Below are 18,883 nucleotides of genomic sequence, written 5' to 3' on the forward strand. Positions count from 1 at the left end.
CAGTCTTTTAGCAAGATTCATGCTCTTAAGCTCACTATAGTCAGTGGGTGATTGAATAAGTGAATGGCTGGATGGGTATAAAGGAATTCAAAGGGATTAAATTCCCGTAAATGAACTACCACACCACTTTTTAAACATAACACATACTCAGAATGTCTAGTTGCTTAACAAATGCTTTTTGTTGGAAAAAAAATGGAACAATTGCAAAACTGAAATTAAGGGTAAATTGTTAACCACTGGAGGCTTCTTGCTTTCTTTCTTATTCTTTCTTTGTAGAATACAAAAAGGATTATCATCCATCCTGTCTTTGTTCATCTTTGTATACATTGCTCCAAGAGCTTAATGATACTAAAAAGGCCAACTCTTCATGGGAAAAGAAAGTGTCTTTTGCTTTAAGACTGTTACCTGCAAAACAAGGCCCTATAGCAGAAAACTATATTCAACATTGTGAGATAAACCATAATGGAAAAGAATATGTATACATAATTTGTATGTATATCATATAAGAATATACATAAAATAAATATATATATAACTGAATTTGCTGTGAGCAGAAACTAATGCAATATTATAAATTAACTATGCATCAATAAAATACAAAAATAAAAAAAAATAGCTCTATTGCCTGAAATGACCACACAAACCTATTTGTCCTCTTCTACTTCAGGCATAAGGTCGATTACATCTGTAACTGTCTTAGAGCCACTAAGAGCAGTATGCGAAGCCCTTGCTTGTAGTATGTGCTGGGTGTGACTGCCGCTCATGGTCCCCAGGCCACCAGCCTAGGCCTGTTGGTCCTGCTGGCATTGTGTCAAGACATCCCATGACTGAGATAACATGGGGATGTCAGATCTTAAATTTGAGATCTTAATTTATATCTAAATTAAGAACTCAATTTATATCTAAAATATAAACCTCAAGAAAGTCTGGGATTTTTGGTTTGTTTTTGGTGGGTAGTTTTGCTTTCTAGCCTCTGCTATTCGGGGAAGTATGCCAGAAGGAAGTTAGTGAAGTGAAAGTGAAAGTCGCTCAGTCATGTCTGACTCTTTGCAACCCTATGGACTAGATAGTCCATGGAATTCTTATCATTGCATAATAATTACACTATATTCTACAGATTGAACTTTACTTAAATCATTCTAAAAGTGCCCTTTGTTCCCCTTCCCCCATTTTTTTTTCCTTTCAGCGTTCTGAATTGTTTCTTTAGGTTTAACCTAAAGGCAATTGTAAGAAAATAACCCAAAGAATTCACCTTTATATCAGTTTGCTCCTTCAGACAATACAAGGTAGGCTTTTACCAAACCTGCTCATTATTTCCTCTGAATCATTTCCAGGGCCATTTTCATAGTGAGAGTTGAAACTTTCTCTTTTTAAGTAAACTACTCTGTTCTAGAAACTTGCATAGAATGAGAAAAGAAACCTAAAAAGTTTGGTGCTTAACCATTTGATCTATAAATGAATCATTTTAGTCATAAGTATGGTTTCCTATCCCCCCCCCAAATCAACCCTCTTTATTAAATTCAACCAATTTTTCTTATTGAGGTATAATTGAAAATTGTCATTATATTTCATTATAATGTCATTATATAGTTTCAGGTATATGACATAATGACTTGGTATTTGTATTGGATTGGCCAAAAGGTTCATTCAAGAAATTGTGTTGTAAAGTTATCACCACAATAATTCTAGTTAACATCTGTCACAATACATGGTTACAAAATTATTTTTCTTGTGATGAGAACTTTTAAGATCTATTTTCTTAGCAACTTTCAAATAAGCTATAATCACCACCTGTATTTTACATCCCCATGACTTATTTTTTAATGGAGTATACTTGCTTTACAATGTTGTGTTCTTGCTATACAACAAACTAATTTTATAAGAGTTTTTTATACCCTTTGATCACCTTCAGCCATTTCTCCCACTCTCCCCACCCAAGCACCAATTTGTTCTCTGTGAAGTCATTTTGGTTTTTGTTTTTAGATACCATGTGTGAGATTGAACAGTGTTTTTCTGACTTATTTCACTTAGCATAATATCCTCAGGCTCCATCCACATTGTCACAAATGGCTGAAGAATATTCCATTGTATCTGTATACCACATCTTCTTTATCCATTCAACCATCAGTGGACACTGAGGTCATTTCCAGAGCTTGGCTATTGTAAAAAATGCTGAAATGGACATGGAGGTGCATATAGCTTGGGTTAGTGGTTTCATTTCCTTCAGATAAATGCCCAGAAGTGGAACTGCTAGATCATATAGTAGTTCTGTTTTATTTTTTTAAGGAATCTCTATACTGTTTTCCATAGTGGCTGTTACCAATTTACACTCCCACTGATAATGCATGAGGATTCCCTTTTCTTCACAGCCTTAACACTTATCGTCTTTTTGATAACAGCCAGTCTAATAGTTGTGAGGTTATACCTTACCGTGGTTTGAATTCGTGTTTCCATGATGATTATAGTGATGTTGAGCACCTTTTCATGTACCTGTTGGGCATCTGTATATCGTCTTTGGAAAAATGTCTATTCAGATCCTTTGCCTATTTTAATTGAACTGTTTGGGAGAGAGGTTGCTTTTGCTTTGGTATTGAGTTGTATGAGTCTCTATATTATTTTGGATATTAACTCCGTATCAGAGATATGACTTACAAATATTTTCTCCCATTCTGTAGGCTGCATTTTCATTTTGTTGTTTCCTTTGCTGCACAGAAGTGATTTCACCTCACTAGTGATGTGAACATTTTACCCTAATGATGTTCTTACTGTAAAATGAAGGAGTTATAGTAGGTCATTCATTTTTAACCTTCCTTTCAAAATCTCCAACACATAACAAAGTTAGAGGAGAAGCAGGCAGGGGGCCCAGGTCATCACACAGTGGAGGCCTGTCTTCCATCGAAGCCCCTAGCCTACATAGTTTAATGTCCATGCTACTGGAAGACCTTAATGAAATGCCTTTTAGAGTTGTCATTCAACATCCACCAATTCCAATATGATGGCAGACTCAAAAGTCATAGAGCTAAACTGTGGTGTAAGAATCCAAATCCAAGCCCCTATTTTGTACTGAAGAACAAACCTCTGCTCACACTGACAAATTAGGAGTGAGAAGAGCTGTTCAAATACCAGATATTTGTTGGGCCACAGCAATGCAGCAGGATGTTGAAAGTTCTGAGTCCTTTTCTGATATTTCATCGTTAAAGAAACTGATTTCTGCATGTTAATCTTGTATCCCACTTCAGTATCCTAAGATAAACCATAATGGTAAAGAGTATTTTAAAAATGTATATATGTGTATAACTGAATCACTGTGGCTATGCAGCAGATTTACACACTGTAAATCTTCAGTTTAAAAAAAGAGGAATGATGACCTGAAAAAAACCCCAAACCAAATAATGGCTGTACCAACCATAGGTTGTTTCTGGTCAGAAAGACTATGAGGTTATGGTACTCTGCAAAAGAAAAGTTTTATGGTCACTTTTTCCCTTCTCCTCTTTCCCCAAGTATGAGCTTGAGCCTCCCAGAATGGCAGCTAAATGTCCCCCCAGCCAGAGAAATGCCAGTAAGGATTATGAATGAAGTTTGTGCTTTTGAGAGACGCTGGTACCCCGATGGCCTGGAGATGAGCTGAATGACAGTTTCACAGTGACACCTTAAGATCTTGAGATCCTGATGAAAGAAGTATGTATGTGTACCATCTGAGAGGTGGAGAGCGTGGTGTTTAGGGGGCCAGGGAATCTCTCAGTAGCTCCGCAATTGGCAGATGAGATTAAAACTCCAGCAACAGGAAAAGTCAGGGCCACTGACAATTGGAAATATTGGCATGGGGCACAGAGGCCTCTTGGCTGGATTAGGACCAGATGGGTTACAGGCTGACCCCTCCCAGCTGTTCATCTTGATAATTAAAGTAAATCTTGCACCTGTGATACAAAATTAGCTCAGAAACCAAAGACAACCCTGGGTAAAGTACATTTTTTGCTCAGAACACAAAGGCTTACTATCAAGAGGCATTTAGTTTAAGCAGCATTTCATTTAGTCAAAGAGATAAAAGAACAGTTTCTAGCTATTAACTCTTTGTCACCTGAGCTGATTTAAAAATAATTCAAACCTCACTCTGAGGAACTTTCCCCGGAACCAGATACAAAATACTACATTGAATAATTCTGTTCATTTATAAACCAAAGTCTGTTTGAAAGCTACAACTGAAATCAGTCCTGAAGCAGCATCCTATGAAATAAACTTCGCAACTGTATGGTTTAGTGGAGAAGGCAGTGGCACCCCACTCTTTCTCTTGCCTGGAAAATCCCATGGACGGAGGAACCTGGTGGGCTGCAGTCCCTGGGGTCGCTAAGAGTCAGACATGACTGAGCGACTTCACTTTCACTGAACTTTCATGCATTGGAGAAGGAAATGGCAACCCACTCCAGTGTTCTTGCCTGGAGAATCCCAGGGATGGAGGAGTCTAGTAGGCTGCAGTCTCTGGGGTCGCACAGAGTCGGACAGGACTGAAGTGACTTAGCAGCAGCAGCAGCAGTATGGTTTTTTTTTTTTTTTTTTTTCAGAAGAGAGGGGAGTCAGCCTGCCTCTGACATGAATTTGAAGCCATGGGTTTGAATTTGAAGCAGTATGGTTTAGTAGCAAAGAGCACTGGATTGAGAGACAACCAGCCCTGAGTTAGTCCTCTCTCTGCTAAGCAAACTTGGACACAGCTTTTGGCTTCTCTGTGCTTCTCTCAACTACAAAATAGGGAGATTAGACTGGAGTAAACTCAGATTCCATGAAATTCATAATCAAGTCCTTGAATGAGATTAATAGCAGAGACTGCCAATTATTGTGGCTTGCAGTAAAATCTTTGTTTTAAATACCCAAAGGGAAGGGGCCACAGTAAACAAGTTTTCAACTGTTCAAAGACGCTGGCATGCACTTTACCTTCATTGTTCATAGAAATGGCTTGCACAGCTCACTAATATTCCTGAGTTGCTGAAATGTAGGCCCCCGAACAGAAGGTGGCTTCAACTTCTACAGCTCTCAATGAGAAGACTCTTGAAAGTCCCTTGGACTGGAAGGAGATCCAACCAGTCGATCCTAAAGGAGATCAGTCCTGGATGTTCACTGGTAGGACTGATGCTGACGCTGAAACTCCGGTACTTTGGCCACCTGATGCAAAGAGCTGACTTATTTGAAAAGACCCTGATGCTAGGAAAGGTTGAAGGCAGAAGGGGAAGGGGATGACAGAAAATGAAATGGTTGGATGGCATACCGACAATGGACACGAGTTTGGGTAAACTCTGGGAGTTGGTGATGGACAGGGAGGCCTGGCATGCTGCAGTCCATGGGGTTACAGTCGGACATGACTGAGCAACTGGACTGAATATTTTTGTTATCCAAGAAAATGAAAAGACTAAACAAATCATATTACTATACCCAAACTGCAGCTTTTATTTTAAAAATAAAATATAACAGCTAGAAAGAAATACCAAAATGCTGGCGACTATTTCCAGGTGGCTCATGGGTGTTGTCATTATGCATTTTCCAAATTTCTGTAATGCACATGCACTAACCTTTGATAACTGCAAAAATAACTTTTAAAAAGATCTACTTAACGGTTGCAGCTTGCAGAACGTCATTACAGAACAGTAGTTTTGTGGTCAATCACTAGAAACTGTGGAGCATTAGAGGAGAGAGGCTGTTGCTTGGAAAGATGGAGCTGTGTGGTGCTGGGGACCAAATGTGATGCCCAGGAAGGGAGACTAACCTAGGATTTCTTTTCTTCCTAGGTCCCACTCTTGGGTGAGATAGGCTCTACGTGCCTGGAGTCTACATTTCATCACTATCCTTGCAATCCTTTATTTGGGTTATAGTGTTCTTGTGTCGATTTGTCTAGTATTCTCCCACAGCTGTGAGTAGTGCTATGTCAATGTCCTACATTTCGTGAAAGGGAGAAACATCATTTGTCTTCGTCATCCGATACCTTTCCCCATCCATGGTCAATAGAAATGACAGGGGAGGTCTGATCTAGGGAAAGTTCCTTCCTGGACCAGGGCTGGAATTTGCCCACCAAGGCCACAACAGGAGACTGTCTTTTAAATTTAGTTAGTACTGAGAAGTGAAGTAAGTGTTAGTCGCTCAGTCATGTCTGACTCTTCGTGACCCCATGGACTGGAGCCCACCAGGTTCCTCTGTCCATGGAATTCTCCAGGCAAGAATACTGGAGTGGATAGCCATTGCCTTCTCCAGGGGATCTTCCCTACCCAGGGATTGAACCCTGGTCTGCTACACTGCAGACGGAGTCTTTAAAACTGAGCCACCAGGGAAGCCCAAACTAGTGTTAACCTCTTTACAAATGTATAAGAACCATGAGACCTATTTTGAAGCAGTACAGTTTATAGAGATGTTTAGCATGGATTCAAGGCTCCGGTACAAACTACCAGGGCAAAAGGGCAAAATGTTGTTGGTCTTCGCTTACACTGCCTAGCAGTGAAGAAACCTTAAACTAGTGTTCATCAAAGAGTGATATGCAAAATATCTTCACATCACAACCACCGAGGGGAGAAGGTGCTTGATATAAAATTCCTGGACATCCTTAGGTTCAAAAGTTTCCATTTTAAATACTGTTTTAGACTATGAGTATCCAAAATGTGAAAATAACAAAGAACTATAGATATGCAGATTCTATAGACCAAAATGTAAACATCTGAAAACTGAAATCTGTCTCTACTACTAATTATTTACTAGCATCATATTCCGCTCAATTAGCTCACTGAGAAAAAAACACAACATGTACACTCGGGGCAGATTCATGTCAATGTATGGCAAAACCAATACAAAAATGTAAAGTTAATTAGCCCCCAATTATATAAATTAAAAAAACAAAATGTAAACCAGTTAAAAATCAAAAAAGAAAAAACACATACTTACACATTTTTACATTTCTAAAGCCAGTGCATTTCAAGGTCCTGTTTAATCACTTCTTGCTTATTAATACACAAGTATTAACACAAGTATTAAAAAATCACACACATACCGTCTTTCAAACTGCAAACCAAATATGTTCAACAGTGGTTCCTCAAAAGCCTGTTATTTCCAGAACTTTATTAAAATAAGAAAATTAAATATATATGAAAAAAGTAATGGAAAACAAGGACCTCTATCAGCTTTATTAGCTGCAATATGCATTATATGTAATTAAATATAAATTTTAAAATTACATGTAACATAATTATAACAAAAACTTTAGTTTTGAAAAACATTTTATTCAAGAATTTCAAATATTTTCCAAAATACAGTTTCCTAGATTGCTACAAAAGAAAGCAAATTTAATATGAAATTTAAATCATTAAATATGTTTCACTAGTATATACATACAGAATGCCAAGCAATTTATATTTAGCCCTGGAATGCGTACCATGTCTTTCGTTTTTCCTTATTAAAGGCTCAATCCAGCACTTGGTATATAGGCTATGTACAACAGGCAAAGTTCAGTGTTCACAGGAATTTCACATTAGCTTCCTCAACTTATAGCTGTGGTAGTTTGTCCACAGGGGTGTCAAATTTGAAGTCTGTAGGAAATAGATCTGGGGCCCGAGGATAGATTAGTCTGTACGACTGCCTGATTGTAACATCAGCAACACCAGCAATATCGCCAATCTCTAAAAGACAAAAATCAAAGTATTAAATATAACTTCCATCCTACCTCCCTTCTACCTGCATTCTAATTTTGGGACCTGGTAGTACAAAATGTCTAAGTGAAAAAGAAAACAAAAATATTTTTAACAGAAAGTAGGGCTACAGTAACAACAATAATGGTCTCAATACCTATTATCTCAAAGGGTTATTGTATTAACATTAAAGTTTACTAAATGTAAAACATCTGAACAGTTCAGGGCATAGCAGAATGTGTGGTAACTATTATATTGCTCACTGTATTTAGAACTTACTTCTTCATAATAAATTTTTTTGAGGATCACAGAAGTAATCCACGAATACATTCTTGTAAAGAAATTCACTTTATTATTTCTGTGTTTTAAAGTTCCCCTACGTCTCGCCTAGCAAACCTCTATTAAGAGGTTCTTATAATATTAAAACCAAATGGAAGCACACTATAAATATTTTTCTCCAAACTTTTTTCAATTTAACACATCTGAGATCAAATAGCTATATATTACAGCATGATGTAATGGTTTCACTATTATAAACACATACTGGAGCATATATATTGAGCTCATTTGAGTTATCTCTATAGTCTATTAAAGAATCCAAGTATCTGCATTTACCATTCAAACTCAAGTGTCACTTTTTTCTTTTTTTAAATGAAGTCCCAAAGGACTGCCACATGACAATTATTTGGTTAGTTATACTTAATCAAAATAGATTTTTTAAACACACCCTTTAATACAACCTCATTTTATCTTTTCAGAGTTTTATCTTTTCCAGTTCGAATGGGTGAGATTTTATGGCTTTGAAGTGTGGATGCGGCCATCAGTAAATAATTTTAAATTTACTTACTTTATGTTACATTGTATTTTTCTGAACATAAATACCAATGAATGAATGTCAACTATATGTATATCAACTAGCTGCTGGGCAGGGAAAGAAAGGACCTTATATTTCAAGAAAACCCTTCATGTGAAACAAAGTGTCAAGATGATTAGAATAAACTTTACAACTATTAATAGGAATGAAGGTAAGGACAATCTGCCCAGCCACAACATCTCAATTTTCCCAGAAGACTCAAAATTTTCTTGAAAAATACAAGTGGAGCCCAAAGGGAATGGATAATTGCACATTTAAATAACTAATAGCTTGCTTCCTCTGTCTAATCATTTTTTTATATAATTTATTACTTTTATTAACATAGGAACATACAGCCTAAGCTGAGGTAAAAGGCTATTCTGAATGGGGTATTAAAAAGTTATTGCAGCAAGTAATTTCACTACCTCACTTTTAAATTTAGGACTGCTCCTTTTTCTTTATAAAACTTTTTGAGGATCATAGAAGTAATTAAGAAGTAATTAATTAGTGAATGCTGTGTGTTGTGCTGGAGGAGAAAATGGCAACCCACTCCACTATTGTCCCCTGAAAAATCCCATGGACAGAGGAGCCTGGTGGGCTACAGTCCAAAGGTTCGCAGAGTCAGACACAACTGAGTGACTGAGCAGAGCACAGCACACAGCTTCTCTTTCTTTATAAATCTTTTTGAGGATCGTAGAAGTAATTAACAAATACATGCTTATAAAGAAATTCACTTAATATTTGTCTGAAAGTTCCACAACAGTAAATTAAAAAATGGCTGAAGGCTGAACAGTATTTTCATGAAGAAACTGTAAACGGCATACAAAAGAAGAAAGGGAATAGATTTCTCAGAAAGTTAAAACTCAATGGTCAGCACACACTTATAGTGTGCCTATCTGCAGGGTACCATGCCAGCTCCAGAGAAACAAAGCATGGCTGCCTCCTGTCAAGATTTCAAAAGTAAGTTTTGAGGTGGAAAAAAACAAGACTATTCCAAATAGCCAGAAATATTTAGGGGGTACAAATAAAAACAACTTCTAAAAATGAAAAAATGTATGAACTAAAATTACTTAATTCAAATGAAGGAAAAAGTTAAATACATGGGGTTATGCCTACAAATATTTTTATTTATGACCCACTTAATAGCAAAATATTGTATTTTCTTAAGTTTTGATGCTAAGGAACTACCTCTTAAACATAGGCTCTGGATATTTACTGTCACACCTCAAGAGAACTGTAGGTTCAGTTCCAGACCCCTAAAATAAAGCCAATATTTCAATAGAGCCAAACACATGAATTTTTTGGTTTCCTAGTACGTAATAAAAAATTATGTTTACACCGTAGTTTATTAAGTGTGCAAAATAATTTTGTCTAAAAAAAGAATGCACATACCTTAATTAAAATGCACATACCTTTATTACTAAAATGTTAACCATCATCTGACAAACAGAATTGCCATAAATCTTCCATTTGTAAAAAAAAAAAAATGCAGTGTCTGTGAGGTACAACAGAAGGAGGCATGGCTGTATCTGCTTCATAACTTAAAATGGAAACACAATCACATACTACAGCCTTCACAATTTTATCAATACTCTACCTGATGAAGAATCCTACCTTTTTGGGTCCTTTTCTCAGCTGATGCCTGTGAGGCCATGTAAATAGCAGCTGCTGCCACAGATATCGGGCTCCTTCCAGGAACCAAGTCCAGCTCCACAGCTTTACGGGCTATATGTGTCGCTGCCATCTGTACTTGCTTAGGAAGACAAAGGTTGGAACAAAACCTGGACATGAAGTCCCCAGTTGTAATCAAATCCACACTGGTTTCTAAAGCTTTCAGAATAAGTTTAAAACACCGACCAATTTCTTTCTTAGAAATTCGTGATACAGCGCATATTTCTAAAAGACAAAAAAAGTTTAAATAAATAAATCCACCTAGACCATGTAGTTCACCTTAAAATCTATCATTTTTTATTATAAAAGTAATATACTGCAAAATTCTATCCTGCCTTAAAGATCACTCTAATTCTCAGTGATGCTTCTCACAAAACTAATTTAAAATTTCTCAATTAAATGTTTACAACTTTTTTTTTAAAGCTAAATGTAGGTGTTAATATTTCAAAATATTAACTTCTCTGAAGTTTCAATTCATGCAAACTTCTTCAATCAATCAAAAATTTCTTTGATATGTATTAATCTGTTGTAAGGGGTCTATTAAGAAAATGAAAGAAAATATTCAAACTAAAGAATGCCTCTCAAGCTACACAATGTCATATATACATGCAATCCCTGAAATTACAGACAACAGCTAAATGTGATCAAGTATTTGACCCTGTTCTAAAATTTCAACTAAGAATAAATTTAACAGAAGTCTTAGTTTTAGTTGGAAGAACCACTGCCTCTTCAGTCTGACACAAGAAAACATATAAAATATTCCTGGATGAATGAAGGGTTCGGTTCAGTTCAGTTCAGTCGCTCAGTCATGTCCGACTCTCCGTGACCCCATGAATCACAGCATGCCAGGCCTCCCTGTCCATCACCAACTCCCGGAGTTCACTCAAACTCATGTCCACAGAGTTGGTGATGCCATCCAGCCATCTCATTCTCTGTCGTCCCCTTCTCCTACCACCCCCAACCTTTCCCAGCATAAGAGTCTTTTCCAGTGAGTCAACTCGTCGCATGAGGTGGCCAAAGTATTGGAGTTTCAGCTTTAGCATCAGTCCTTCCAATGAACACCCAGGATTGATCTCCTTTAGAATGGACTGGTTGGACCTCCTTGCAGTACAAGGGACTCTCAAGAGTCTTCTCCAACACCACAGTTCAAAAGCATCAATTCTTCGGCGATCAGCTTTCTTCACAGTCCAACTCTCACATCCAAATGAAGGGTAATTATAGTCTTAAGCTAAAATGTACAAGTATCACAGCAACATTGAATAAGCTGTCATGTTTTCACGCATAAACTGAAAACTACATGAAAAATATTAGTTCTATCAAAGCCTTCAACCTAACTGTGAAAATGAAAACTGTCTAACTCAAAAGAGAAAAAATTTCACTGACTCTAAGGCTTGACTCTCTCACCTGTAGAGACCTGTGCTGGGAGCTGAAACTTTGCTGTACATCCAGTATAAAGACTTGGAACAAGGGATTCTGAGGCCAGGCTTCAAAGCTCACAAAATACAGTCGGAAGACCTTACTAGCAAAGAACACAGGGCTTACATAGACTAACATAACTTTACATGGGAAAACAGCCTGAAAAGAACATGATCAATATGATCATAGAATTTTTGTCAAGGAACAAAATAAGGTGGTGTTTAGAAAGATACTTAAGTGGATTACTGTATGTAACCAGGAAGTTTAATTTACTAATAAGCATCCAAGCTGCTTGACTTTGGCCTGTCACTTTAATATAAGATAGATTAACATTTATATCTAAACAATTAAAACCTTACCTTTAAATGTTCTAGGAACCCCTTCCTGTCTGCAGGCAATATAAAGACAAGCAGAAGCTATGGCATCATTGGCTCTCCCCTTTAGGCTCTTCTGTTCATACACTTGCTTGAATAGGTTATTTGTTCGATCCTTCAAAGCAGAGAAAAGTGAAAGTCGCTCAGTCGTGTCTGACTCTTTGCGACCCCATGGACTATACAGTCCATGGAATTCTCCAGGCCAGAATACTAGAAGGGGTAGCCTTTCCCTTCTCCAGCAGATCTTCCCAACCCAGGGATCAAACCCAGGTCTCCCGCACTGCAGGTAGATTCTTTACCAGCTGAGCCATGAGGGAAGTCCTCAAAGCAGAGTAAGTTTAATTAATTCCAGGCCATTTAATTAACCATAATAGCAAAATTTCATGTGTTCACTAAAATTATGCAAAGTCAGAGCCAGCAGTTTACAGAATATAGACAAGAACTTACAACTATATTTCGAGGGAGGTTGATTCTGTCTGCCATGGTAGTGATTTCTTTAAATGCGTTCATCATTGCCCGATCAGAACTACTCATGGTTCTCCTATTCTGGTACTTAGAATTACCAAATTCATCGAAACTTGCAGCTCCTGTACCCTATAAAACAAAGTTTTATAACTTATGCAAAAAAAAACTCTGAAAACCTGAATGAACAATTATTCTAAGAAAATAACTTCCACAATCTTATATAACAATCCACATTGCCCAAGGAATCTACCCTGAGCAACCTCTATTCCTCAAAAGAAAAAAATACCAGGTTAAGGTGGTTTTAAAGAGTTTTTCTAGAAATACTTTAAGTGAAAAATATTAGAGAATTAATAACATAAACCATGAAATTTCACAGACCTAGGAGAAAAATCGCGATTATCTCCAAAAGGTGCTTAAAAAAGGTAAACAAATAAATCTCCCAAGTCCAGACCCAGCACATTGATTAATGGAGAAACATTAGCAGCATTACCACTAAAAGTCAGAAGACAAAAATGCCTCCTGTCACTACCATTTTCTAACACTGTACTAGAAAAACTAGCCAATATGACATAATTAATAACTATAAAATGTAATTATATAACAATTATATTAGTATAATTATATTAAAATTCAGCAGGAAAGAGATGAGAAGTACAAATCTGAGACAAAACTGAAAAACTATCTTCAGATAATATCTTCGTATATACGTAGAATTATTCAAGAAAATCAAACTGTAATGAATTCATCAGAGTGGCAAGGTCAAAATGAGCAAACAGAAATCAACAGCCTACATACATGTAATCAATCAGAACATGCAAGAAAAACCTGCAATTACAACAGCAACAAAAAAGATAAAATATCTAGATTAACTTAGGAAATTTTAAAACACCCACTGAAGGACAGATATGACCTAAGGAAAAGCATACTATATTTCTGGATAAGATTTTTCATTAAGAAGTTAGTTTTCCCTGAGTCAATTTGAAAATAAATCTAACCAAACGGTGAAAATAATTACCAAGTTGTGTGTTTTTTTTTTTAAATAAACAAAGTTATCCTAACATTAAATGGAAAAGAACAGTGAAGAAAATGCTGAAAAGGTTATAAAAGAAGACTAATGCTCCCAAATATTAGAATACCGTAGTGTCCTTAGACAACTAGACCAGGTTAGAGAAAGGATAGGAAGTCCAGAAATATTCCCAAATACATACAGAAATTTAACATGTGACAAATTCAGCATCTTAAAAAATTTCTTTGCCACAAATGCATAAATAATTTTTAAAGGAATCAGAAGAACCTAGTAGCAGTTGGTTACCTGTTTCTGACAGGGAAAAGGGACTGCAGTAGAAACAGAGTTTAGGGATCAAGAGTGAGGAAAACTACTGTTCTTTTTACATTTTTTTGAATCATGTATTTCCTACTGGAAAAAAGTAAACATTAAAAAAAGTAACAGTATTAGTTAGTTGCAATCTTAAAATTTAAAAACGTTCTTAGTATTTATTTTTCCAGCCTCTAAAGCTACATGCAGAAACTACCTACTTTAAAATACTCTTGAATATTGTCAATTTTTAACTTTGCCCACACCATGTTTTTCAAACTTAGTATGTAATTTATAGGGCATGAAAAAATGACCTGCTTTTGCATAATTTCTTAAAAATAGACTATGCAGTAGTAGTAGTAGTATAAATTAAGTCCTAAAATAGCATATGCTTCCTGGCTGAGTTCTTTGAAATAATGCCACTATTACTTCCAATTCAGATAGCAGAGCAAAAACCAGCCTGGCTGCCAGGAAGATTATGCTACTGCTTCTATATAACAGCAGCAGGTACCATTTACTGAACACATTATATACACTGCGTGTGTACAGATACTTTATACACGTTTCCATGTAACTCTCAAAATGTCTCTGAGGTTTCAGTATTCTCACTTTACTGATGAGAAAAGTAAAGCTTAGGAGAGTCATAAATTCACCATTATTAGCAAATAGTCTATTATACAGCAATCCAATTTATCTTAGTGGTCTTGAGGGAAAAGAGAAAAGATTACTAATATTCAAGGAACATTTTAATAAGAACTCAAAGAGCCTACAACACTCAATTTTTTTGTGCAAAACTGCTTCATTAAAACAAGGGCCTGAGATACAGAGCCTGTAACTTCAATGTATTAGTCTCCCATTTAAGACAGAAGAAATAAATAAGGCAACAATCATTACCAGTAGTCTTACTGGCTGATCTTACTCTCAGATCGAGATTCCTCACCAGAACAGTGACTGATAATTTTGCAAAGTTTCCAATCTCCAGGTCTTTGGTCAGTCTGCACCTGGCATTTCCTGCCAAATGGATTTATTACCTTGCCAATCATAGTAGACAAATCTCCATCACTCAGAAGAGGATTCTGAGAATCTCCAACTCGAGATGGATCTTTTGTTGCTTTATCATTGCTGAAAGTTCTCCACTCAGATCCTACATCAATAACTCGGTCACCTGAGAATAGAAATGGAAATCTGAATTGTCTCGTCAAGATAGGATTTATTTAACGCAGCCTAATGTCCAACTAAGCTCTTTTATTCCCAGAAAATCTCAACACGAACATCAGGCTTCAGCTTAAGTATCTTGTCTGAGACATTTATACTAAAGTATTCCTATTGTGACAGTTCTATAATATCCCTCTTTAAACATTATGCTATGATTAGTGGTATTTTAACTCCTGGAATAAAGAAGTAGACAAAATAAAGACAAAAATAAAGTTAATCAATGTGATAAAAAGATAAAGTAACAATGAAGAATCAAGATTTGGAAAAAAAAAGAATCAAGACTTGAACAAAACGTGCAACCGGCACAGAAATAAAAACCAGAAAACACTGTTCACAATGATGTTATTAGTACACAGTTTAAAGAAATTACAAAGTTTTCATGGGCAATGCTCTGCAAAGAACTAAGCCTAAGGGGATACTTTAACTATTTGAAAATATTGAAAATATTAGGGGGTCAAATAACTCATACGGAATAAACTTAAGCTTAGAATCAGTAAGCAGAAAGGTAGGCAAACTTTCCTTTTTACACAAAAAAGCAGTGGTTAAAAACACCATGCCAAAAAATCAGACAGGCAGATTTGCTGTAGATTACTGCTTTGAAGGGAATGCTCAATGGCTGGTAACACCTCTACCACAGACAAGCATTAACAAGAACACCTGCATATGCTCGTCACTGTGCCCTTTGTAAATGTTATTTTTCAATCCTTAAAGCTTTATAAAAACAGGTATCACTTTTATTGCCACATTAGAAATAAAATTAACTTGCCTAACATCACACAAAACTGAAATGCAAATGGGATTCCAGGATCTGTTCTATACTGCATTTATAAAACATTAGCTTTTCCACCAATGTGATAAAATTAAAAGCAGGAACCAGACCATTTTCATCTGTGCCTATTTATAGCAAACAGAAAGGAATGGAAGAAATAAGTTATCTCAGTAGTTAAAAAAAAGTTGGTATTGACAGTCAATCAATATAATGGTTAACAGTGTGGACTCTATCAGTTGCTGCTTAGCCTTGGACAAACTTCCTCATTTCTGTAGTAGTGCAATGATTCAGCTTTAAATTTCCCCAATTACCTTATTTTAAATAAATTAAATAATACAGTTTCAATCCATATGAAGTGCTTAAAACCCAGCTCAAAGTAAGTTGCTTGATATTAGCTATTTAATGCTATAAAAATAAGATGACATTCTGACAGTTTGATATTATTCTGAATAAGAAGAGTACCAGTTGTAAAACATTAACCTCCATATTAGACTTTAAAAGTATTAGAGTGCTCTGCTGCAGTATTTGGTATCTAGGACAGCAAAGGAGGCAGGGAGAGAACAGAACGAAGGAACTCAATGCAGACTGCTGAACTTTTTATATACGGTATTAACTAAAATGCTTATTAAACAGAGTAGAGTGATCTGACCTTAGGGTTTTATTTTAGAAAACAAGTAAATACATAACAGAATCATTTCTGATGATTTGGGGAAGATTTTTTCTTCTTTGAATACTTGAATCACTTGAGAATAACCAGATCTCACTTGGACTATCACATGTCCATGTCACAAGGGAAGTGGGATAGAGATAGAAACACCACTTGCCACACCGTACGCAGAGAAAATGGCCAAGGAAAGCAGAAACAAGGAAATCAGGTAAGGAAACTTCTGTAGATAAGAGATTCGGCAGGTGGCCCAAAATAAGGAGAAAAAGTTACATGAATAGGATGGTCAAGATGCACTTCTCTGCTTCCTCCTAAGAGTAAACATCACTAAACATGAGAAGCAATTTTAATTATGTAAATTAATGAGTCTTAAAACTTGAGTGCAGTTGCTCAGTCATGTCCGAATCTTTGCGACCCTATGAATCACAGCACACCAGGCCTCCCTGTCCATCACCAACTCCTGGAGTCACTCAAACTCATGTCCATCGAGTCGGTGATGCCATCCAGCCATCTCATTCTCTGTCGTCCCCTTCTCCTGCCCCCAATCCCTCCCAGCATCAGAGTCTTTTCCAGTGAGTCAACTCTTCGCATGAGGTGGCCAAAGTATTGGAGTTTCAGCTTCAGCATCAGTCCTTCCAATGATCACCCAGGACTGATCTCCTTTAGGATGGACTGGTTGGATCTCCTTGCAGTCCAAGGGACTCTCAAGAGTCTTCTCCAACACCACAGTTCAAAAGCATCAATTCTCTGGTGCTCAGCTTTCTTCACAGTCCAACTCTCACATCCATACATGACCACTGGAAAAACCACAGCCTTGACTAGACGGACCTTTGTTGGCAAAGTAATGTCTCTGTTTTTTAATATGCTATCTAGGTTGGTCATAACTTTCCTTCCAAGGAGTAACTTACCTGACATTAATGTAAAATCTGTAATTATGCAGAGTTTTACTACAATACTAAGCAAGGCCCAAGTCTCAGAGAAACTACTCTAAAGAGACTGATTTTTGTTCCTTTTTACAGAAGAGTAGCTGCTTACAGGAGAAGGCAATGGCACCCCACTCCAGTAGTCTTGCCTGGAAAATCCCATGGATGTAGGAGCCTGGTAGGCTGCAGTCCAAGGGGTCACAAAGCGTCGGAGACAACTGAGCGACTTCACTTTCATTTTTCACTTTCATGCGTTGGAGAAGGAAATGGCAACCCACTCCAGTGTTCTTGCCTTGAGAATCCCAGGGACGGCGGAGCCTGGTGGACTGCCATCTATGGGGTCGCACAGTGTCGGACACAACTGAAGTGACTTAGCAGCAGCAGCAGGAGCTGCTTACAAGAAATAGATATGTAAGCAAAATAAAATTACCTGTATTCCCAACACCCAAAGATAGCCACTGTCAATACTGTGGTATATATTTTCTTTTCCATTCATCTGTATACATATATTTTTTGTGAGATTAAAATTATAGTGTCTATTCCAAGTTCTTTTCACTAAATTTCTAATCAAACCACCAAAACAAAACTTTTAGACAAAGTTTAGCCCTTTCAATAGTATCCACTCCTCAAAGTGTTGCCATGTCTCCATTCTTCATGTTTTCAAAGGGAGAAAAGTGAATCTAACTTTCCTAGTCAGTAAAATAAAAACAAAAAACTACTGCAGCCTTCAAATCTAGTTACTTAAAAATTTAAGTGAAAAAATCAAATGCCATCATTAACTTTTAACACTTTAATTAACACAAAAGATGTATTAAGAGAATACTTTCTTTATCTGTACTAACCTCTTTTAAGTCTCTCTGGAACTCTAAAGACAAAGATACTAGTTTGCTAGTAGCATGCTTCTTTTCACAGTATTTTCCTTTTGACCCGAAATTAACTTACCATGAGTTTCTTTTGTGCTTGCTTTTACTGCCTCAAAAAAGACAAGTTGGATTAGGAGAGAGAAAAAAAAAAAAAGTTGGCCTAGGATAGTATAAATAGAAAGCCCAGAACTGGGTAGTGATGTAATTTTTCCACATACGTGGGAATGGTCTACATGACTCATTCAACAATCTGTGGTTTGTGCTCAGAGTCATTCCCTCTTTTTATACTTTACTGCTCAAAACATAGCATTTATAGAAAATAAAATTTCCAAAATAACTCAAATAGCACATCATGAAACTACAACTAGACCATCAGATTATGTGCATGAGTAATAATACAGCGGATCACATTCAGAAAAAAAGTCAGAACACATAAAAGATTTTCCTGAAGAACATCTAAATGCGGTAGCATTTTTAAAAGTTGCTCTGGAAGGAAACTGCATTACAGAATCTTTTCAAGGAATAAGTGTACAAGGCAGCCATACTATTTATGTACAGTCAACCTCTGACAAGCAGAAGCCCAACAATTAGCACATATGTATAACATACAACCTCACATAGCCTTTTAATGTTCTACAGAGAAACATGCCAACTTTTAACAGTTCCTTTTTAAACCACACCCTGATTTTTATAAAATCAA

General features: G+C 36.6%; 1 protein-coding gene across 2 annotated transcripts in view; it reads right to left on the reverse strand.

Annotated features, from left to right (window-relative positions):
* Window positions 1-5,214: 5,214 nt before the first annotated feature.
* GTF2B (general transcription factor IIB) overlaps window positions 5,215-18,883 on the reverse strand; it is a 34,428-nt gene continuing 20,759 nt past the window's right edge. The window contains exons 3-7 of one of the 2 annotated variants that reach the window (XM_055404148.2): window positions 14,781-14,914; window positions 12,417-12,563; window positions 11,955-12,084; window positions 10,123-10,404; window positions 5,215-7,646 (exon numbers count right to left, since the gene is read on the reverse strand). In XM_055404148.2, coding sequence (XP_055260123.1) covers window positions 7,513-7,646; window positions 10,123-10,404; window positions 11,955-12,084; window positions 12,417-12,563; window positions 14,781-14,914 — 827 coding nt within the window. In that variant the 3' untranslated portion in view covers window positions 5,215-7,512. The remainder of the gene's footprint in view (window positions 7,647-10,122; window positions 10,405-11,954; window positions 12,085-12,416; window positions 12,564-14,780; window positions 14,915-18,883) is intronic. The other variant, XM_055404147.2, reaches the window with a different exon arrangement.

The sequence above is a fragment of the Moschus berezovskii genome, chromosome 4 (genome assembly GCF_049115385.1).
Source record: "Moschus berezovskii isolate FMDL1 chromosome 4, NW_MosBer_1.0, whole genome shotgun sequence".
Taxonomy (NCBI): Eukaryota; Metazoa; Chordata; class Mammalia; order Artiodactyla; family Moschidae; genus Moschus; species Moschus berezovskii.